At 40.5% G+C, this 24,301-nt stretch overlaps 1 protein-coding gene across 3 annotated transcripts in view; it reads right to left on the bottom strand.

Moving 5' to 3' along the window:
• The window catches only part of LOC136202841 (fe-S cluster assembly factor HCF101, chloroplastic), a 38,515-nt gene that overhangs the window by 3,671 nt on the left and 10,543 nt on the right, over nucleotides 1-24,301 (bottom strand). For 2 of the 3 annotated variants that reach the window (XM_065993766.1, XM_065993769.1), the window contains 4 exons: nucleotides 16,684-16,773; nucleotides 16,504-16,557; nucleotides 15,899-16,022; nucleotides 15,504-15,628 (listed from right to left, as the gene is read on the bottom strand). In XM_065993766.1, the coding sequence (XP_065849838.1) occupies nucleotides 15,504-15,628; nucleotides 15,899-16,022; nucleotides 16,504-16,557; nucleotides 16,684-16,773 (393 nt within the window). The remainder of the gene's footprint in view (nucleotides 1-15,503; nucleotides 15,629-15,898; nucleotides 16,023-16,503; nucleotides 16,558-16,683; nucleotides 16,774-24,301) is intronic. The other variant, XM_065993767.1, reaches the window with a different exon arrangement.

Genomic DNA, 24,301 nt, shown 5'->3' with positions numbered 1-24,301 from the left:
CCCATCTTGATGCTCTCTCTTTATCTCCACAAATACAAGTCATTGAAATTTTATATGCTCAAGTTCATCTGTCTCATTTTACATCTCTGTTTTCCAAATATAAAAGCTTATAATAAAATTGGCTCTCTCTCTCTCACACACACACACACGCCCACACACAACTTCCTTTCCATAATTTACTTATCTACTGGACAAAAGCTACCAACATCAAGAGGTCAAAGTCCATGTATCTGTTAAAATTAGCATAAAAGTACCAACTGTTAAGGGCCTACATTAACAGCAAATGCAAGTTCAGCGATCTTGCCTAAAAATGCCAGACGGCTCCTTTATTTCATCATGTACAACTGTAATTAGTGTAATTTCATTATGTACAACTGTAATTAGTGTAACTAATATTCCTGATATAACTTAGCAGTAATATAGGGATACACTTAGCAGCAATATAGGACTCTATAGGACTCCTTGAGTGTATATATATGCTGTAAATCTAATTGAAAGGTGTGAAGAAGATATTACTTTCCTTTCCCATTAAATGAGACTACATAGTATCAGAGCCTTGTGTTTGGCTTTGGGATTTTTCTTCCGTGAAGTAGCGTCTGTTGGGTGAAGGTTGAAATTTTCAACACCTCCGTTCATCTCACCACCCCTGACAATCAACCCCTCTGCCGCCGATCTCCATAGTCGCAGAAATCCGGCGACCAGAAACGCCACGAGTGACCCCACGCGCTGCCCACTCACCTGCGCGTGTGAGCGCATGGCTGCTCTGATCGACGCGATTTTTGCACCGGCGGTCCTGTCTCTCTATTTCCGGCCCCTCTATCCAGTTGTTCTCTGTTTTGGGTGATTCGGGTTACTGCCTCTTCTCTGAGTTCGGCGTGTGGTTGGATCTCCGTCTCTGTTCTTTGTTTCTTTCTCTCCTCACTAACTTGGCATTTCATTTCTCAATTGAGGTTGGCCTGTTTTGCCTTCTTTGCTTTATTAGTGTGGTTATTGATTGAAGGACAATAGTGTGCATTTATTGTTGCTGTTGAACCTCCTCTAGTGAGATTTTTTCTGGGAAAAGATAATGTCTGACCAAGAGGGTAAGAAGACTGTGACCGAAATAACTATGGGTAACACTAGAATTACCGATAGGAAATTGACCGGTGTTAAAGATTATACTCAATCGAAATGTACTACTACTATGTATATGTTAATAGTGTTGACTTGGGAGATCATTTAACTAGTAATCCTCCACCTAAACATGATGAACGAAATAGAAAGAAGTGGATGATGACAGATTATAGACTTTTCAATTTGATTCAAAATACCTTAGATTCCACCATTAATGATATTGTAACTCATAGTGATACTATCAAAGAGATGTGTGATTATCTGGAGTCTATGTATGCTAGTAAAAAAGACTTAACTCATATTCATAATTTGTCATCATCGTACTATCGTCCTGAGAAAAAGGATTGCAAATTCTTCCAGTATTACAATGATTATAAATAGGTTCGTGAGGAAAAGCGAACCAGATTTCCCATTTCAACTGATGTTAAACGTATGCAAGATGAGGATGATCGTGTATTTGTTCTTAGCTTTTTGGAAGGGCTTGGTCCTGAGTTCGAGATAACACATCGTCAGATATTGACCAGCGGGACACTTCCCTCTTTCTCTGACCGCTATAGTCAGCTTCTTCCTGTGTGCAAGGATGGTGAAAAGGCTTCTGGTGTGGTGTCTCAAGAGACAACGGCTCTGGGGAGTAATGTGCATCATGAGGTTAAGGTGGTTATCAGAATTCCATTGGTAACCGCACATCACATAGTCCTCGAGTGTGCCATCATTGTGTAGGAGAAGGACACATTAAGAAGAATTGTAGGAGCTACACGATCGGGCTCAACAAAGTAACCCTAGGAAATTTGCTAACATTGCTACCGGTGATGGTATTCTACCGGTTCCTCACTTCCAATCTTAGGCTCCAACTGCTACTATTTCTGTGGATGAATACGCTCGACTTCAGCAGATGTCTCTTGATCGTGGTGATCCCAAGTCCTCCACCACTGCGTTGGCTAATACAGGTAATTAGGCAGCTTACCTATCCACCTCATCCCATAGTTCGGTTATTGATTCTAGTGCTACCGATCACATGATTGGTAACACAGGTACTCTCTCTTCTTTTCATGCTTCTACCAATTTACCATCTGTTAATGGACATAGAACAGCTCATCCCACTTCTGAAATATCGTTATCCTCTATTCTATGCCTTTCTCAATTTCCTTTTAACTTGTTATCCGTTAGCCAGTTCACCAAAACACTTAATTGTTGTTTTCTTTCCACCTATTGTCTTTTTCAGGATCTTGGGACGAAACAGAATATTGGTAGAGGGAGTATACTTTGGAATGTGAAGCGTGTGAGTTCGCTAAACATCAACGAGTATCGTATTCCCCTTAAATAAACATGTTAAGTCAGTTTTTGATTTAGTTCACACTGATGTGCGGGGTCATGTCCTGTCATTTCTAAACTTGGTTATTGTTATTTCGTGACTTTTGTGGATGATTTTTCTAGAGTAACATGGTTTTATCCTTTGAAGTACCGGTTAGATTTATTTACTGTTTTATGTGCTTTTGATGTTAGATTAAACTCAATTTAGTAAAAATATTCGCAGTTTGTGGAGTGACAATGCTAAAGAATACTTATCCAACAATTTTCAGTCTTATCTTTTACAGCATGATATTATTCATCAAACATCATGTGTTGTTACGCCTCAGCAAAATGGTGTGGCTGAACGTAAGAATCGCCATTTACGTGAAGTCCTCGTGCCATAATGTTTCAAATGAAAGTCCCTAAAGTGTTTTGGGTAGATGTTTCCACTATCTGTTACCTCATCAATCGGATGTTGTCTGCTGTCCTTTAGGGTCAGATTCCATACTCTATTCTCTTTCCTTCCCAATCTTTGTTTTTTGTTGCTCCTCATATTTTTGGATGTACTTGTTTTGTTCAAGATATTCGTCCTCAAGTCTCCAAGCTCAATCCCAAATCTCTAAAGTGTCTCTGTGGGATATTCTTGGAGTCTGAAAGAGTACCGTTGTTACTCTCCATCCTTGGGGCGATATCTTGTTTCTGCAGATGTCACGTTCTTTGAAAGTACTCCTTCCTTTCTTTTGCCCGTCTCCATCCTCACCCACTTTACCTCCAGATAACACAGGTGATGATTTTCTGATATGTACAGTAAGTGAACATGTAATCTCTCCGCCTGTTATTCGTCACGTTTATTCCAAGCATGTGCATCCTGCAGTAGAGGCACCTGCTCCAGAACCAGAGACCAATATTCTCTCCTCTATTTCGGCTCCAGATCCTCCACCTTCATCTAATCCCAGTCATGATCTTCCTATTGCCCTTCTGAAAGGTACACGGTCTTGCACTTACCCTGTTTTCTCCTTTGTTTCTTATAATGCCTTATCACCCTCCTCCAAGTGCTTTGTAGCCTCTTTAGATTCCACTATTGTTCCATCATCCATTTCCGAAGCTATGACTCACCCCTGGGTGGTTAGAAGCAATGAAAGAAGAATTGAAGGCACTAGAACAGAATCAGACTTGGGATCTTGTTCCTCTACCGGCACAGAAGAAGCCAATTGGTTGCAAATGGGTTTTTGTTGTTAAGATAAATCTTGATGGTACAGTCGCTCGACTCAAACTTATGGTATCAATTATTTCGATACTTTCTCTCCCGTTGCCAAACTTACTTCTGTTCGTGTGTTCATTTCCTTAGCTGAGTGAGAGGTTTGTTTATATGGAGCAACCACCTGGGTTTGTTGCTTAGGGGGAGTTTGGGAAGTTGTGCAAATTACGGAAGTCCCTATATGGGTTGAAGCAATCTCCCCATGCATGGTTTTAGAAAATTTAGCGCTATAGTCATAGTTATTAAAGGCGCGCCTTTGGCATATGGCACACCAGGCGCATGCCTTAGTGTCATGACGCCCCCATGGCGTGGCGCAACTAGCGTGGCACGCGCGTGGTGCGCCATTTTCCGCCAAGGGGTAGTTGCCAAAGGCGCACCAAGGCGCGCCTTGGTGACATAGGGGCAGTTAGGGCAAGTTTATGGTTTTTTTACAATTACATATCTGGAACACGTGTTCTGAAGGGTCCCAACAACAACAACAGCAACAACAAAGCCTTAGTCCCGAAATGATTCGGGGTCTGCTAACATGAACCATCATATGAAACCGTGCAATCAAGTCGTGTCAGCGACACAAATTCTCTCTCCACTTTGTCCTATCCACTACCATATTCTCCTCAATCCCTAATAAACTCATATCACTCTCGATCACCCTCCTCCAAGTTTGCTTAGGTCTACCCCTACCCCTCACCACTACATCCTTTTCTCACTCTTCAGTCCTCCTAACCGGCGCATCAAGCGCTCTTCGTCTTACATGGACAAACCACCTTAGTCGGTTTTCCCTCATTTTATTCTCAATAGATGTAACCCCTACTTTTGTCCTAATTATTTCATTACTCACCTTATCCTTTCTCGTATGACCACACATCCATCTCAACATACGCATCTCCGCCACCGACATTTTATGAATGTAAAGTGTTTCACTGCCCAACACTCCGTACCATATAACAATGTTGGTCTGATTGCCGTACGGTAGAATTTTCCCTTCAATCTATTAGGCATGCCGAGGTCACAAAGGAAACCCCTAGCACTCTTCCACTTCGCCCAAACAGATTTAATCCTATGAGCAACATCTCCATCTACTTCTCCATCCGTTTGGATAATAGATCCTAAATACCGGAAGCACTCCGAGGCCTGAACAACTCTCCCATCTAGGGTGATTGTCCCTGCCTCCCTACTCCTATCGTCACTAAACTTACACTCCAAATATTCAGTCTTACTTCGGCTCAACTTAAAGCCTCTAGATTCTAAAGTTTATCTCCATAGCTCCAACTTCCTCTCCACACCTTTCGTCTCATCAACCAACACAATATCATCTGCAAACAACATGCACCATGGTATACCATATTGAAGTGAACTCGTTAGTTCATCCATACAACAACAACAACAACAACAACAAAGCCTTAGTCCCGAAATGATTCGAAGTCGGCTAACATTAACCATCATATAAAACCGTGAAATCAAGTCGTGTCAGCGACACAAATTCGCTCCTAACCGGCGCATCAAGCGCTCTTCGTCTTACATGGACAAACCACCTTAGTCGGTTTTCCCTCATTTTATTCTCAATAGATGTAACCCCTACTTTTGTCCTAATTATTTCATTACTCACCTTATCCTTTCTCGTATGACCACACATCCATCTCAACATACGCATCTCCGCCACCGACATTTTATGAATGTAAAGTGTTTCACTGCCCAACACTCCGTACCATATAACAATGTTGGTCTGATTGCCGTACAGTAGAATTTTCCCTTCAATCAATTAGGCATGCCGGGGTCACAAAGGAAACCCCTAGCACTCTTCCACTTCGCCCAAACAGATTTAATCCTATGAGCAACATCTCCATCTACTTCTCCATCCGTTTGGATAATAGATCCTAAATACCGGAAGCACTCCGAGGCCTGAACAACTCTCCCATCTAGGGTGATTGTCCCTGCCTCCCTACTCCTATCGTCGCTAAACTTACACTCCAAATATTCTGTCTTACTTCGGCTCAACTTAAAGCCTCTAGATTCTAAAGTTTATCTCCATAGCTCCAACTTCCTCTCCACACCTTTCGTCTCATCAACCAACACAATATCATCTGCAAACAACATGCACCATGGTATACCATATTGAAGTGAACTCGTTAGTTCATCCATACAACAACAACAACAACAACAAAGCCTTAGTCCCGAAATGATTCGAAGTCGGCTAACATTAACCATCATATAAAACCGTGAAATCAAGTCGTGTCAGCGACACAAATTCGCTCCTAACCGGCGCATCAAGCGCTCTTCGTCTTACATGGACAAACCACCTTAGTCGGTTTTCCCTCATTTTATTCTCAATAGATGTAACCCCTACTTTTGTCCTAATTATTTCATTACTCACCTTATCCTTTCTCGTATGACCACACATCCATCTCAACATACGCATCTCCGCCACCGACATTTTATGAATGTAAAGTGTTTCACTGCACAACACTCCGTACCATATAACAATGTTGGTCTGATTGCCGTACGGTAGAATTTTCCCTTCAATCTATTAGGCATGCCGGGGTCACAAAGGAAACCCCTAGCACTCTTCCACTTCGCCCAAACAGATTTAATCCTATGAGCAACATCTCCATCTACTTCTCCATCCGTTTGGATAATAGATCCTAAATACCGGAAGCACTCCGAGGCCTGAACAACTCTCCCATCTAGGGTGATTGTCCCTGCCTCCCTACTCCTATCGTCACTAAACTTACACTCCAAATATTCAGTCTTACTTCGGCTCAACTTAAAGCCTCTAGATTCTAAAGTTTATCTCCATAGCTCCAACTTCCTCTCCACACCTTTCGTCTCATCAACCAACACAATATCATCTGCAAACAACATGCACCATGGTATACCATATTGAAGTGAACTCGTTAGTTCATCCATACAACAACAACAACAACAACAACAAAGCCTTAGTCCCGAAATGATTCGAAGTCGGCTAACATTAACCATCATATAAAACCGTGAAATCAAGTCGTGTCAGCGACACAAATTCGCTCCTAACCGGCGCATCAAGCGCTCTTCGTCTTACATGGACAAACCACCTTAGTCGGTTTTCCCTCATTTTATTCTCAATAGATGTAACCCCTACTTTTGTCCTAATTATTTCATTACTCACCTTATCCTTTCTCGTATGACCACACATCCATCTCAACATACGCATCTCCGCCACCGACATTTTATGAATGTAAAGTGTTTCACTGCCCAACACTCCGTACCATATAACAATGTTGGTCTGATTGCCGTACGGTAGAATTTTCCCTTCAATCTATTAGGCATGCCGGGGTCACAAAGGAAACCCCTAGCACTCTTCCACTTCGCCCAAACAGATTTAATCCTATGAGCAACATCTCCATCTACTTCTCCATCCGTTTGGATAATAGATCCTAAATACCGGAAGCACTCCGAGGCCTGAACAACTCTCCCATCTAGGGTGATTGTCCCTGCCTCCCTACTCCTATCGTCGCTAAACTTACACTCCAAATATTCTGTCTTACTTCGGCTCAACTTAAAGCCTCTAGATTCTAAAGTTTATCTCCATAGCTCCAACTTCCTCTCCACACCTTTCGTCTCATCAACCAACACAATATCATCTGCAAACAACATGCACCATGGTATACCATATTGAAGTGAACTCGTTAGTTCATCCATACAACAACAACAACAACAACAAAGCCTTAGTCCCGAAATGATTCGAAGTCGGCTAACATTAACCATCATATAAAACCGTGAAATCAAGTCGTGTCAGCGACACAAATTCGCTCCCTCCACTTCGTCCTATCCAGTACCATATTTTCCTCAATTCCCAGTAAACTCATATCACTCTCGATCACCCTCCTCTAAGTTTGCTTAGGTCTTCCCCTACCCCTCACCACTACATCCTTTTGCCACTCTTCGGTTCTCCTAACCGGCGCATCAAGCGCTCTACGTCTCACATGGCCAAACCACCTTAGTCGGTTTTCTCTCATTTTATTCTCAATAGATGCGACCCCTACTTTTGTCCTAATTATTTCATTACTCACCCGATCCTTTCTCGTATGACCACACATCCATCTCAACATACGCATCTCCGCCACCGACATCTTATGGATGTGGCAGTGTTTCACTGCCCAACACTCCGTACCATATAACAATGCTGGTCTAATTGCCGTCCGGTAGAATTTCCCCTTCAATCTATTAGGCATGCCGGGGTCACAAAGGAAACCCGTAGCACTCTTCCACTTCGACTAACCAGCTTTAATCCTATGAGCAACATCTCCATCTACTTCTCCATCTGTTTGGATAATAGATCCTAAATACCGGAAGCAATCCGAGGCCTGAACAACGCTCCCATCTAGGGTGATTGTCCCTGCCTCCCTACTCCTATGGCCGCTGAGCTTACACTCCAAATATTCTGTCTTTCTTCGGCTCAACTTAAAGCCTCTAGATTCTAGAGTTTGTCTCCATAGTTCCAACTTCCTCTCCACTCCTTTCGTCTCATCAACCAACACAATATCATCTGCAAACAGCATGCACCATGGTATACCATATTGAAGTGAACTTGTTAGTTCATCCATAACGATGGCAAAAAGAAATGGGCTTAGTGCGGAACCTTGATGCACTCCGATCGTAATAGGAAACTCTTCAGTCTTCCCAACACTAGTACGTACACTCGTGCATGCTCCCTCATACATGTCCTTTATGATGTCAATATATTTCCGCGAAATGCCTTTCCTTATCAAGGCCCACCAAAGTACTTCCCTTGGTACCTTATCATATGCTTTCTCCAAGTCAATGAAAACCATATGCAAGTCTTTCTTCTTATTTTGATAGTGCTCCATTAATTGTCTCATTAGATGGATGGCTTCCATAGTTGATCTTCCCGGCATAAAGCCAAACTGGTTTTCCGAGATCTTCACCGTCCTCCTTAGCCTTTGTTCGATCACTCGCTCCCAAAGTTTCATAGTGTGACTCATTAATTTGATTCCCCGATAGTTGGCACAATCTTGGACATCGCCTTTGTTCTTATACAAAGGGATTAAGATACTTTTCCTCCATTCTGATGGCATCTTATTGTTTCTCCAAATTTTGTTGAAGAACGTCGTCAACCATTCGATTCCTCTTTCTCCCAAACATCTCCAAATCTCAATAGGGATGCCATCAGGTCCTACTGCTTTCTTCAACTTCATCTTACTTAATGCCATTTTGACTTCACCCTTTTGAATTCTCCGCAGGCATACATGATTTATCATATCGTGATGGATACTTATATCTCCAACCTCTTGTCCGCGATCTCCATTAAATAAGTTATCAAAATAGGACCTCCATCGTTCCTTGATATCCTTATCTCCAACTAGGACTTTCTGGTCCACATCCTTCACACATTTAACTTTTCTGAGATCTCGCGTCTTCCTATCTCTCATCCGAGCAATTCTATATATGTCTCTTTCCCCTTCTTTCGTATCCAATCTGGTATACAGATCCCGATTCACCTTTGCTCTAGCATCTCGTATGACCTTCTTTACTTCCTTTTTAGCCTCTTTGTATTTTTCGTAGTTCTCGTCACTCCTACATTTCCCCAATATTTTATAGGATTCTCGTTTACTCTTTACTGCTTGTCGTACTTCTTCTGTCCACCAAGATGCGTCCTTACCCGGTGGCATGCTACCTTTAGATTCCCCTAGAACTTCCTTCGCTACTTCCCTTATACTATGTTACATCTTAGTCCATATCGAATCTATATCTAAATCCATATTACAAGTCCAAACATCTTTTTTTGGTCATCTCATCCACAAATTTTTGTTGATTCTCTCATTGCAATTTCCACCACTTAATCTTAGTCTCTACTTGTGGTGTTTGTTTTCTTATACATTTCCTACTTCGAAAATCAAGCACCACTACTCTATATGTTGGGTTGTCGTACTCTCACCAGGGATCACCTTACAATCAATATAACTCTTTCTCCAAGCACTCCTTACTAAGAAGAAGTCAATTTGGCTCGCATTACCGCCACTCCGATAAGTCACTAAGTGGGATGTTCTCTTCATAAACCATGTGTTCATGATACTCAAGTCATAGGCTGATGCGATCGTTAGTTCATCCATAACGATGGCAAAAAGAAATGGGCTTAGTGCGGAACCTTGATACACTCCAATCGTAATAGGGAACTCTTCAGTCTTCCCAACACTGGTACGTACACTCGTGCATGCTCCCTCATACATGTTCTTTATGATGTCAATATATTTCCGCGAAATGTTTTTCCTTATTAAGGCCCACCAAAGTACTTCCCTTCGTACCTTATCATATGCCTTCTCCAAGTCCATGAAAACCATATGCAAATCTTTCTTCTTATTTCGATAGTGCTCCGTTAATTGTCTCATTAGATGGATGGCTTCCATAGTTGATCATCCCGGCATAAAGCCAAACTGGTTTTCCGAGATCTTCACTGTCCTCCTTAGCCTTTGTTCGATCACTCGCTCCCAAAGTTTCATAGTGTGACTCATTAATTTGATTCCTCGATAGTTGGCACAGTCTTGGACATCGCCTTTCTTCTTATACAAAGGGATTATGATACTTTTCCTCCATTTTGATGACATCTTATTGTTTCTCCAAATTTTGTTAAAGAACGTCGTCAACCATTCGATTCCTCTCTCTCCCAAACATCTCCAAATCTCAATAGGGATGCCATCAGGTCCTATTGCTTTCTTCAATCTCATTTTATTTAATGCCATTTTGACTTCACCCTTTTGAATTCTCCGCATGCAATCACGATTTATCATATCGTCAGGGATACTATATCTCCAACATCTTGTCCGCGATCTCCATTAAATAAGTTATCAAAATAAGACCTCCATCGTTCCTTGATATCCTTATCTCCAACTAGGACTTTTTTTTTACTCCACATCCTTCACACATTTAACTTTTCCGAGATCTCTCGTCTTCCTATCTCTCATCCGAGCAATTCTATATATGTCTCTTTCCCCTTCCTTCATATCCAACCTTGTTCTGAAGGGTCCCAAATGAGAAAAAAAAACCAATATGAAAAAGGAAGACAAAGATTATACGTTTGAATAAAGAGTTTGATGATGCTTTAGATGAGTGTGATAGTGATGATGAGTGATGAATTTGGAAAGTTTTGATCACGAGTAGAACTTAGGATTTAGTATTCAACTTTAGTTTTCTAACATGGGGTTGATTTTGCATTTTAAATTTTATTTATGCTTAAGAATATTGTCATGAACTCCGCCTGTGAAGCTCACTTGGTGGCATTTACAGCCGGTCCCAAGCCCGGACAAAGGAGGGGGGTTGCGGTAGGTTTGTGGCGGCCAGCGTAAAACTTAGCCACATCTTATGACATGAACCATAATATGAATATCGTGGGGGCGTTCCCTACTCAGCGACGCGCTGCACTTCTTAGACCCAGGTGTAGTAAAAAATATGCAAGGGTTGCTAGGTCGTCGCCCCGAAGCGGCGCGCCACCCCAAAACCCGGGGGTGGTGTCAAATATGCAAGGGTTGCGGGTAAATAAGCTAGTCCATGGTAATGGTAGGGGTAGGGGTAATAGGTTACGCTTTGGGACATGGAACATAGACTCGTTGACAGGAAAATTAGCTGAAATTGTAGATGTCATGAAAAGGAGGAGAATAAATATAATGTGCCTACAAGAAACCAAGTGGGTTTGAGCCAAGGCTAGAGAGATAGCTCCTTGGGGTTATAAACTGTGGTACTTAGGGAAAAGATAAGGGTAGAAATGGAGTAGGTATTCTTATTGATAGGGAGTATATTGATGATGTAGTAGCGGTGTCTAGGAAGAGCGATAGGATTATGAGTGTTAAGCTTGCGATAGGAGATGAGGTTGTGAATGTCATAAGTGCATATGTGCCACAAATAGGATTAGATGTCTCTATAAGACAAGCTTTTTCGGAGGACTTGGAGGAAGTGGTGCAACAGGTTCCTAGCGATGAAAAGATGGTACTAGGTGGTGATCTCAATGGACACGTAGGTTCTAGGCGAGATGGGTTTGAGAGTGTTCATGGAGGGTATGGTTTTGGAGATAAAAATGAAGCAGGAAATGATATCTTGGAATTCGCATCAGCCTATGACTTGAGTATCATGAACACATGGTTTATGAAAAGAACATCTCACTTAGTGACTTATCGGAGTGGTGGTAATGCGAGCCAAATTGACTTCTTCCTAGTAAGGAGTGCTTGGGGAAAGAGTTATATTGATTGTAAGGTGATCCCTGGTGAGAGTACGACAACCCAACATAGAGTAGTGGTGCTTGATTTTCAAAGTAGGAGATGTATAAGAAAACGAACACTACAAGTGGAGACTAAGATTAAGTGGTGGAAACTGCAAGGAGAGAATCAACAAAAATTTGTGGATGAGATTGCCAAAAAAGATATTTGGACATGTAATATGGATTTAGATATAGATTCGATATGGACTAAGATGGAGCATAGTATAAGGGAAGTAGCGAAGGAAGTTCTAGGGGAATCTAAAGGTAGCATGCCACCGGGTAAGGACACATCTTGGTGGATAGAAGAAGTACGACAAGCAGTAAAGAGTAAGCGAGAATCCTATAAAATATTAGGGAAGTGCAAGAGTGATGAGAACTACGAAAAGTACAAAGAGGCTAAAAGGGAAGTAAAGAAGGTCATACGAGATGCTAGAGCAAAAGTGAATCGGGATCTGTACACAAGATTGGATACGAAAGAAGGGGAAAGAGACATATATGGAATTGCTCGGATGAGAGATAGGAAGACGCGAGATCTCGGAAAAGTTAAATGTGTGAAGGATGTGGACCAAAAAGTCCTAGTTGGAGATAAGGATATCAAGGAACGATGGAGGTCCTATTTTGATAACTTATTTAATGGAGATCGCGGACAAGAAGTTGGAGATATAAGTATCCCTCACGATATGATAAATCGTGAATGCATATGGAGAATTCAAAAGGGTGAAGTCAAAATGGCATTAAATAAGATGAGATTGAAAAAAGCAATAGGACTTGATGGCATCCCTATTGAGATTTGGAGATGTTTGGGAGAGAGAGGAATCGAATGGTTGACGACGTTCTTCAACAAAATTTGGAGAAACAATAAGAAATAATATGAAATTGTGGGAGCGAGTGATCGAACAAATGCTAAGGAGGACGGTGAAGATCTCGGAAAACCAGTTTGGCTTTATGCCGGGAAGATCAACTATGGAAGCCATCCACCTAATGAGACAATTAATGGAGCACCGTCGAAATAAGAAGAAAGACTTGCATATGGTTTTCATTGACTTGGAGAAGGCATATGATAAGGTACCAAAGGAAGTACTTTGGTGGGCCCTAATAAGAAAAGGCATTTCGCGGAAATATGTTGACATCATAAATGACATGTATGAGGGAGCATGCACGAGTGTACGCACCAGTGTTGGGAAGATTGAAGAGTTCCCTATTACGATTGGAGTGCATCAAGGTTCTGCACTAAGCCCATTTCTTTTTGCCATCGTTATGGATGAACTAACGAGTTCACTTCAAGATGGTATACCATGGTGCATGTTGTTTGCAGATGATATTGTGTTGGTTGATGAGACGAAAGAAGGCGTGGAGAGGAAGTTTGAACTATGGAGACAAACTTTAGAATCTAGAGGCTTTAAGCTGAGCCGAAGTAAGACATAATATTTGGAGTGTAAGTTTAGCGGCAATAGGAGTGGGAGGCAGGGACAATCACCCTAGATGGGAGAGTTGTTCAGGCATCGGATTGCTTTCGGTATTTAGGATCTATTATCCAAACGGATGGAGAAGTAGATGGAGATGTTGCTCATAGGATTAAATCTAGTTGAGCGAAGTGGAAGAGTGCTACGGGTTTCCTTTGTAACCCCGGCATGCCAAATAGATTGAAGGGAAAATTCTACCGCACGACAATCAGACCAACACTGTTATATGGTACGGAGTGTTGGGCAGTGAAACACTGTCACACTCATAAGATGTCGGTGGCGGAGATGCGTATGTTGAGATGGATGTGTGGTCATACGAGAAAGGATCGGGTGAGTAATGAAATAATTAGGACAAAAGTAGGGGTTACATCTATTGAGAATAAAATGAGGGAAAACCGACTAAGGTGGTTTGGCCATGTAAGACGAAGAGCGCTTGATGCGCCGGTTAGGAGGACAGAAGAGTGGCAAAGGGATGTAGTGGTGAGGGGTAGGGGTAGGGGAAGACCTATGCAAACTTGGAGGAGGGTGATCGAGTGTGATATGAGTGTATTGGGGATTGAGGAAAATATGGTAGTGGATAGGAAAGAGTGGAGGAAGAGAATTTGTGTCGCTGACAAGACTTGATTTCACAGTTTTATATGATGGTTCATGTTAGCCGACCCCGAACCATTTCGGGACTAAGACTTTGTTGTTGTTGTTGTTGTTGTTAAGAATATTGTCATTGTTTAGTATTCATTGCATTTTTATGTTAGTTTGATAGTTTTATAATTTTTGTTTTTGTAAGTGTGCCTTGTCTCGCTATGGTGCGCGCCATGCGCCAAGGCTTTAGGACCTCTAGCGCCATGCGCATTTAATAACTATGGCTGTAGTGACGGAATTCGGCTTATGCCGAAGTGCATATGATCCTTCAGTCTTCTACTTCAGTTCAAGTTCTAGATGCAACATGTTGTGCATGTTGATGACATTGTAATTATGGGCAACGATGTTGCTCGGATTAAGAAGTTGAAGGAGTTCCTTGGTACTTGCTTCCAGACGAAGGACCTTGGTCCTTTGAAATACTTCTTGGGAATAGAGGTATTCCGCAACCGGAAAGGGATTTGTTTAAATCAAAGAAAATATTGTTTAGATGTGTTAAAAGATGTCGGTCTAATTGACAGAGAAACTTGTAATGCTCCAATGGTACCAAATGTGAAGTTGAAGCCTGATGATGGTGACTTACTCAAGGAGCCTGAGAAATACAAACGAATTGTTGGCAAGCTGAATTATCTCACAATCACTCGTCCAGACATTTCATTTCTGGTAAGTGTGGTAAGTCAACCTCATGTCCTCACCTAGAACAACGCACTGGGATGTTGTCGTTCAGAATCATAGACATCACGTTGCAAAAGGTTTCACCGATGCAAACTATGTTATGGATCTTCTACCAGTGGGTATTGTGTGTTTGTTGGGGAAATCTTGTTTCTTGGAAAAGTATGAAGTAGAATGTAGTTTCTAGATCCAGTGTGGAATCTGAATACCGAGCTAGTTACATCGTCTACTTGGTGAAATTGGGTTTGTTCAGACAAAACCTATGAAGCTGTATTGTGACAATGAAGCAGCTATCTATATTGCAAATAACTATGTGTTTAATGAAAGAACCAAGCATATAGAAGTTGATTGTCATTTTACATGAGAAAAGTTGGAAGATGGTACAATCACAACTACACATATTAGAACTGGAAGCCAATTAACAGATGTGTTTACCAAGGCCTTACCGGGGGTTCTGATCGATTATATCTGCACCAAGATGGGCATGATCAATATCTATACTCCAGCTTGTGGGGAGTGTTACAACTATAATTAGTGTAACTAATATTACTGATATAGGGATATACTTAGCAGCAATATAGGACTCTATAGGACTCCTTGAGTGTATATATATATATATATATATATATATATATGCTGTAAATCTAATTGAAAGGTGTGAAGAAGATATTACTTTCCTTTCCCATTAAATACGACTACATGTAGAAACTAATGTTTTACCAGAAGTGCAATATTAAAACAAAGGGCAGTGCAAAAAATCTTCTGTAACATTAAATCAAGGTCAGCACGTTTGTGAGGTAAATAAAATGTCAAGAAGAAATTTCCAGCATACCACACTTCGGGCAGATTGGTCATTCCGTCTTACTGTTGCAGGGTGCAAAAGAAACTCATCATCTGAATCTGGCACCTTCACCTTGATTGCCTTAATTGATTTATCATACATGACAGCTGTTGAAACTATAAACAGAAGAACATAGCAAAAACAATTATTTATCCCAGCTCACCTTTAGCTAGAGTATATTGAAAATTTCTCAACCAAATATATTGAATTTAAATTTTTTCTATTTCTTACAAATCCTTCCAAAGCAATACTTCCAATCTGACCTTTTCACATTTAGAGCTTTGCATAACTAAGACTTGGTGTGACATGCATATTACAACAATCTTCTAATTACACTACCACTTCATAATTTACCTTTCTGCTAAGATATGATGGAGTTTAAGTACCTTGCTGACGAATCTTGGCACATTGTTGCACAACACAGACACCAAGTTCCTGAAAACTCCTTGAAACTTCACCTTGAGGATCAGCCACCACCTCCGGCATTCCACTATCTCCAGAAGCAGATAGCTTGACAATTAATGAAACCAAGATAGTGCATTTCAGCAGACAATTTCAAATATTTTATTACTTAGGATAGAACATGATGCCAATAACTCAGGGGAGGGAATACAAATTAAAAAACACTTTCATAGTTTTTCGTTTTTAAGAGTATAGTTGCTTCGTTTGCAAGAAAGAGTTTACATAGTTTCTTCAGAATCTTGGGTACAATAAATTTAAACTTTTATTTGGATTAATAACAAATACATATGTGCCCAAATGCCAAAAATTTGTAATTTTCAATCGATTTTGGATAAAAAGAGTTACGAATAAAGAACATAAAAGAACTTCAGCCATCAAACGGGGATTGAAAATAAAATACCTATAAATCAATTGAAAGAAACTTGAAAACCACTATCCAACCATTTAATATATATATATATATATATATATATAAACAATAAGCAAGCATAAAAAAGAATATATGTGGAGAACTCATTAATAGGATTACAGTTGGCCTAATTGGAAGGTCAAACAAATGAGGGATTCCAAACTGCTGCACAACCTGCAAACATATCACTGAAGTGCATTAATATACTAACTCAAATAAATATGATACCTGTTATGCTCTAATCAAAATCCCCTTATATTCTGAAGAACAGGAAAATTGGTCATTAGATAATGTGCATACCTGAGAGCCAGAACCTCTGCCAAATGGGTAGTAGCGTTTCCCATCAGCATCAAAGTGACACATATTCTCAACTACAGCAATGCAAGGCACCTATACAGTCAAGAAGAAAAATTTGAACATGTAAATATGATCAATATCAAATTTATTTTGAATAATTACAACTATAACTAACTTCCACCATAAATAATGTTTATGATCACGTTATGTGTCGCAGAAGGAAGAAGTTTAATCAAGCTTAATTAGGAAGTTTAATTACTTAGGAAGTTTAGGCTTAGTTCTCTTTTTAAGAGTTATTTCCTTTATCGTTGTTGTTATTTCATTCTGTTATTTCCTGTTCAGTCTATTATAGCCTATTTTGGACTATTAGAGCATCTCCAATGCAAGGTGCTTGGAAGGGTGCTAGAAAGAGTGTCTTGCATTGGAGTAACAAAGGTTGCTTAAATGATTATAGCAATGTTGCCAATTTTTGGCACCCCTTTAGCACCTTTACTTTTTCTTTTTTTTAATATAAAAAATGATTTAGTTGCCTACTATTGGTGGAATTTTATGGCAATATTTATAATTAAAATAAATTATATATAAAATAATGATTTGTGGAACCATAGTTGCAACTTTTAGAGATGTTTAGAATTGGAGCCTTTTTAAAAAAAATGCTAAAGGGGATGTGGATGAGAGAGAAAATAAAATAATATATTTTGAGATGATGTGTTAAGTTTTGGCAACTTTGAAGGGTGCTTGCATTGGAGATGCTATTAGAGGTACTTATGCCAGCTCTAGTACCACAGCTGGCATTCTGTAACAGCGGCTAGTCAAGGGCAGACCTATGTAGGCAAATTTATAATTAAGAATGTTAAGAATTTCTTTCCTCACTTTCTATCTTCTTTCCTCTCTAACTCAACTTTCTAACACTCTAAACTTTCTAATCTCCCTCTAATATTAATTCCAGAATCTATTTCTGACATTGGTATCAAAGTCACCCTACCTCCGGCCATTCTGTGAATGGTTAGCACCTCTTATAAGAAAACCAGAGCTGCTACACAACATGCACAAGCCACCACGGGAGCATTGGAACAACAACTTGAAAGCCTTTCCATTCAGTTCTACGACAGATCTGAAACTACCGCAGAAACTCTGGAGAAGATTCAGCAGCAGCAGTTGGATCAACAAAAGAGGATGGATCATCTTTTCCTGGAGCAGAACCTACTTAGGAAGGACCAATTGGACTCTAATCAGGCCCTGGAGAAAATCACCGGCCATCTGGCCTTCCTTCTTCAGAAACCAAGGGAAAAAGAGACCACCCAATCTTCTACCTTTCTCTCAACCCCACCACCAAACCCAAATAACCCATACCAACCTAGTTCAAGCCATCCTGATAGAGGAATCCTTGGTACTTACCCCGGGATCTGTGAATGGTGATTCTCACCAACCTGAAAGGGCACCATACTTTCATAAACTCATACCAAAGTGTGACTTACCTTCGTTTGATGGCTGAGGGTGATTTGTGGCTCAGTAAATGCAATAAATATTTCCAAATATTTGAGGTGGCTGAGGAACGCAAGGTGTTGCTTGCTGGTTTGTATTTTCATGGCAGATCTAAAAGATGGTACAGGAACTGGATTCCCGTTCACCCCAGGTCTCTTGGAACGAATTTGTGCTTGAAGTGGAGAAGCCATTCCAAGATACTGAAATAGAGGGTGTTGTTCAGCAGCTATCACAGCTTAAGTAGACCTCCAGTGTACTGTTTTACCAGGAACAATTTGAGGCCATTAAGTTAAAAATGGAAAGGGTACATCCTGATCACACTGAGTCCTATGTCTCAAGTTTTATGACTCGGCTAAAATCTGAGATTAGATCTGTTGTGAGAGCATTTGAACCCTCTAGTCCGTATTCTGCCATTAAATTGGCTAAATATCAAGAAACGCATTTGAAGGATGTTTTAGAGGCTGTTAAGCCTAAACCTACTTTTCGTTCTCCACTCCCTGTTAAACCAAGGTCTAGTACTATCCATCCTTCTACCAAACCCATACAGCCATCAAACAGTAAACTAACTGAACCTAAACTTCCTCAAAACTCTACTAACTTTAAACATGATGAATGCAGAGGATGAAGAGCAGGAGGAACAGGAGATGCTGGTTGGGGAATCTGTAGACACAGGGCAGGAGGAGGCATAGTCATTGGAGACTGAGCGACCCCACATTATCCATCAATGCCCTTGATGATGGACTCACTAGTGGAATATTCATGCTTAAGGGGGTGCTGAAGAAGAAGCCAATCATGATTTTGATCGACAGTGGGAGCACTCATAGCTTCCTCGACCAGAAGCTTGCTAATGAGCTCATACCTCTTCTCAAAGTCAAGCTAGCCTTAGTGACAGTGGCAGATGGGAGACAATTAATGGTGCACACGAAATGCAAGGATTATGGCTGGAGCATGCATTGCACCAGGTTCACTTTTACTCTTAGAATTCTAGACCTAGGTGATTATGACCTATGAAGCACCGATACGGCTACGCGTACGGGTACGGCAAACAGCATTTCTAAAAAATATGAGATACGGGTACGGTGGTAAATTTTATTTATAATTAATAATATATATATCAATTATAGTGAAAAAATTTAAAAATACATAAATATATAAATCACAAATCACATTCATAAAGTCATTATAAAACCACAAATAATACTCATAAGTCATTATAAAACCACACATAACATCTACAATATCAACTAATAAGTCATTAATTCATAAAAAGGCAAACATTTATACTTAAAACTGCTTGAACTATTGAATTTAAAAACTATTCTAATATATCTCCATGTTCTTCATCTATTTCTCCTTCATTGTCTCAAATTCCGGCTCAGCAAGTGATAGATTGGCAGAAGCCGAAGTCGAACAGAAGAGAACGAAGACTAAAACCAAAGATTTTTTAGTTAGGGTTCCTCGACAGAAGAGAGAAGAAGAAATCAATTTGGGAATTTCTTCCTTTTGTACCTGTGTATACGGTGAGTTAGTGGATTAGGATTAATTTAATTATAATCCTTGAACTTTCTGAGTTTTTTTAAAAAAAAAACTCCATAATTTCAAAGTTTTTTTTTTTAAAAACCCCTAAAGTATCCCCAAAGTATCCCCGGTGTGTCCCCGGCGTATCCCCTAATTAAAAAAAGAAAAGAAAAAAGGGGATACTTCCCAGCCGTGTCCCCGTACTCGGAGTATCGGATACGCGTACATTGACCTCCGAGTGCTTCATAGATTATGACTTAATTTTAGGGTCTGACCGGATGAGGCAACACACCCCAATCACCTTTGATTTTGAGAAAAACAAGTTGCTAGTGCATAAGGAGTAGAAGCTTATTGAGTTGAAAGGCTTGGGAGAGGAAATCTCACCCAAATTGTTATTTGTTAAGTCTATGAACTGACTTCTTTCCAAAGGTTGGAAGGGGTCACTTCAACCTTATTTCTCCTTACTGTCTCACCACTCTTTCCCAGAACCCCAAATACAACCTGAACCCTCACATAAGGACCCACTACCCCAGCTCCACCTCCATATCAATCCGGGCTCCAGCAATACAACACATTGTTTCAAGTACCAACCTCTTTACCTCCTATCAGGTCACATGACCATTTCATACCTAGCCAGTTAATGTAAGACCCTATCCTTATTCTTATCATCAAAAAAATGAGATAGAAGGACTGATTGCTGAAATGCTTAATTCTGGGATTATCCAACCAAGCCATAGCTCTTATGCCTCACTTGTATTTCTTGTGAAGAAGAAGGATGGTGCATGGAGATTTTGTGTGGACTAAAGAGAACTTAACAAGGTGACTGTGAAGGATAAGTTTCCCATACCAATCATTCAAGATATAATTGATGAACTACAAAGGGTTGGTGTGGTGTTCTCTAAGACTTGAGGTCGGATTACCATCAAATCAGGATGAATTTTGATGACATACACAAGGCTGCTTTAAGGACTCACACATGGCATTACGAGTTCCTAATGATGCCTTTTGGGCTCACTAATGCCCCAACCACTTTTCAATCCTTAATGAACTCAATTTTCTAGCCCTATCTAAGACAGTTTGTATTAGTATTTTTTGATGATATCTTAATCTAGAGACAATCGAAGAGAACATTTGAAAAATCTTGAGTTGGTCTTTCAGCTTTTGCACCAACATCAGTTGTTGGTTAAGGGGTCTAAATGTGACATTGTAGTGACGTCAGTCTCCTATTTGGGTCACATTATCTCGGAAAATGGGGTAGCTACAGACCCATCTAAGGTGGCAGCAATGGTTGATTGGCCAATTCCAACAACACTCAAAGGGCTGAAGGGCTTCTTGGGGCTTACAGGTTATTACAGAAGGTTCATTAAAGGCTATGGCCTTATCAGCAAGCCATTGACTGAGTTGCTTAAGAAAGATCAGTTAATCTAGTCCCCAAAAGCTATTGGGGCTTTCCAACAACTTAAACAGATATGTCTGAAGCATCTACGTTAGCACTTCCTGACTTCAATCAACCCTTTACATTGGAATGTGATGCTAGTGGGACTGGAATAGGGGCTGTTTTGATGCAGAGAGGTAAACCTATATGCTTCTTATCTAAATGCTTGAGTCCTAGAAATCAGTCTTTATCTACTTATGAGAGGGAATTACTAGCTATTTTACAGGCTTGTATTACTTGGAGGCATTATTTATAAAATTCTCCATTTGTAATTAAGACGGACCATGAAAGTATTAAGCATTTGCTATAACAAAAGCTTCATAATTACTTGCAGCATAAAGGCATTTCAAAACTACTTGGCTTGGAGTATACCATTCAAGAAGGGACTGAAAATATAGTGGCTGATGCCTTATCTAGGCAAATACAAGATTCCTGATCCCTTCTAGCTCTATCCCTTACTATTCCTGCATGGTAAGAAGAGGTTCAAGCATCCAATGAGGGTGATCCTATGTTACGTATGCTACGAGGAAGAAGTTTAAGGATTGAATCTGTTATGTTACGGTCCATTTATGTTAGCTGTTAATTCTGTTATTTTCGTTTAGCTCTGGGTATTTCTGGTATTGTTGTTTTCCCTTATAGAGTTATTTGGTGAGGTGTCACCTATTTTGGCTGATAGTAAGTTGTTGGGACATCTGTCTTTATACAGCTGTGTTTGTAACAGATTTCCTGACCTAGGTTGTACACACCTTCTACTAAAAGTCATGCTTCCCTTTATTTCAGCATCAATGAGAATAGTATCAGTTTCTTCTTCTGAATCTCTCTTAATTCTGTATTCTCCCCTCCTTACTCTTCTTTCTAATTCTTCTTCCCTCATCCCTAATCTGGAACTAAAAAAAAAAAAAAAAAAGGGCGGCCCGGTCGCATTACGTGTCCCCGCTGAGCGAGGGTCCGGGGAGGGGTCCCACCGCAAGGGTGTATTGGGGGCAAGCCTTCCCTTGCCAATTTAATTGGCAAGAGGCCGCTCCTAAGACTCGAACCCGTGACCTCTGGTCACACGACAACAACGTTTTACCGTTGCGCCAAGACTCGCCCTCTAAATCTGGAACTAACGTTAGAAATTCCAACCTCTGACATTGATATCAGAGACACCCCTTCCTTCAGCCATTCCGTGAATGGTAAGTTTCACATACAAACAAAACAAGAGCAGCAGTTCGAAAAGCTAAGGCAAAAATGGAACGGTTGAACAACAACTCAAGGAGCTTACTATAAAGTTCAATGACCGATCGGAGGCAACCACTGAGCGTTTGCAAAAGATACAGTCTCAGTTCCAGGATGCACAAACTGCCCAACAAAGGAGAATCGAGGCTATTCTCATTGACCAGACCCAACTCAAAAAGGAACAGATGCACTCCCAGCAATCCTTAGAGGATCTGGTTTACAAAATAGCCAAACACATCCAACCCAACATCGAATCTCACATTCCTTCATCTTCCGCCCATTTTACCCTTAACCAAGACCCACATCAAACCCTCTTTCACTCAGAGAAAGAAATTCCAGGAAGCAGTCCGATCTCTAAAACAGGGGAGGGATTCCAGGGTAAGAATCTTCCCTTCAACAAGCTTCTACCTAAGTGCGATTTGCCATCCTTTAATGGGTCTGAAGTAGAATCATGGGTAAGCAAACGCAACAAGTATTTTCAACTTTTCAAAGTTGAAGAGAACAGAAAAATACCGATAGTAGGTATGTACCTTCGTGGAAGGGCTGAGAAATGGTTTAGGAACTGGTCCCCTAGCCATCCTTATATACCATGGAGTGAGTTTGTAGAAGAGGTAGAGAAACGATTCAAGGACACTGAGGTGGACGATGTGGTGCAGCAAATGCAACAACTCAAGGAGGAAACAACTGTAGCTTATCAGGATCAATATAAATCCCTTAAGCTTAAGATGGAGAAGGTATATCCCACTATTACTGAATCTTATTATGTTTCGAGCTTCATATCTGGCCTAAAACCATAAATTAGATCTGCAGTGAGATCATTTGAACCAACCAGCCTATATTCTGCAATTAGACAATCGAAATTTCAAGAATCCCATCTCAAGGATGTACTGGAAGCAGTCAAACCAAAACCTACATTCCGCTCTCCAATAACCAGTAAACCATGGATATCAAACACTACTTACAAACCACAAAATCAAACAAATACTACCTCTGCCAATTCCATCTATAAACTTCCTGAATCAAAACCCTTAACCAACCCAAATACTACTCAAAAGAGGGTCCCTAGCACTTGTTGGAGGCGTGGAGATAAATTCTTCCCAGGCCATCAATGTACTAATAAGAAGTTGAATGTTTTGAATGGGGAGGAATTGTTAGAGGAAGAGCAAGAAATTCAGCAGGATGTTGAGATAGTGGAGTCTGAGTATGCCACTAATGTGGAGGCTGAACCAATCATTGTTTCCCTTCATGCCTTGGAAGTAAGGTGGAGTTTTTGGTAGATGGCCTGTGGTTGTATTAGGAATAGACTAGAGGTAACCCCTTTCCACCTGTTAATAACAAGTTTGTTCATGGATTTAAAGGACATGAGCTTAAGAATAGCCTTCTCAGTAATGCCTTTAAGTTCCATCTGCTCCTTATCTTTGTTAATTATCAACTTATTAAAAGTAACAGTTGTGTGCATTCTCATCCAATCAGTTCCTAAGATTATATCATAGTCACCCAAATGTAAGACTCGCAAGGTAAAAGAAAACCTGGTATTTTGCATGTTCCAGCTGCAGTCATTGCATTTAGCCTTAACTAGTAACTGTCTTCCATCAGCTACAGAAACTACAATAGGCTGTGGGTACTCCCACTCTCTTACATCCTTACCAACATCTATTTAAGACACCCACAACCTTGCATCCTAAAAGAACACATGGCCATGCAACTCTTGAAGGCAGCCACAAACCCCATTAATGTGAGACCTTTTAGGTACTCTATTTAAGACACCCACAACCCTGCATCCTAAAAGAACACATGGCCATGCCATTCTCTTGAAGGCAGCCACAAACCCCATTAATGTGAGACCTTTTAGGTACTCTCACCATCAAAAAAATGAGATTGAAAGGTTAGTGCAGGAAATGCTTGAATCATGGGTAATACAACCTAGTAACAACCCTTATGCTTCCCGTGTGTTGTTGGTAAAGA

The sequence above is a fragment of the Euphorbia lathyris genome, chromosome 8 (assembly GCF_963576675.1).
Source record: "Euphorbia lathyris chromosome 8, ddEupLath1.1, whole genome shotgun sequence".
In the NCBI taxonomy this organism is placed as follows: Eukaryota; Viridiplantae; Streptophyta; class Magnoliopsida; order Malpighiales; family Euphorbiaceae; genus Euphorbia; species Euphorbia lathyris.
Note: the sequence above shows the minus strand (reverse complement) of the source record. Positions and strands in the feature narration are given on the sequence as shown.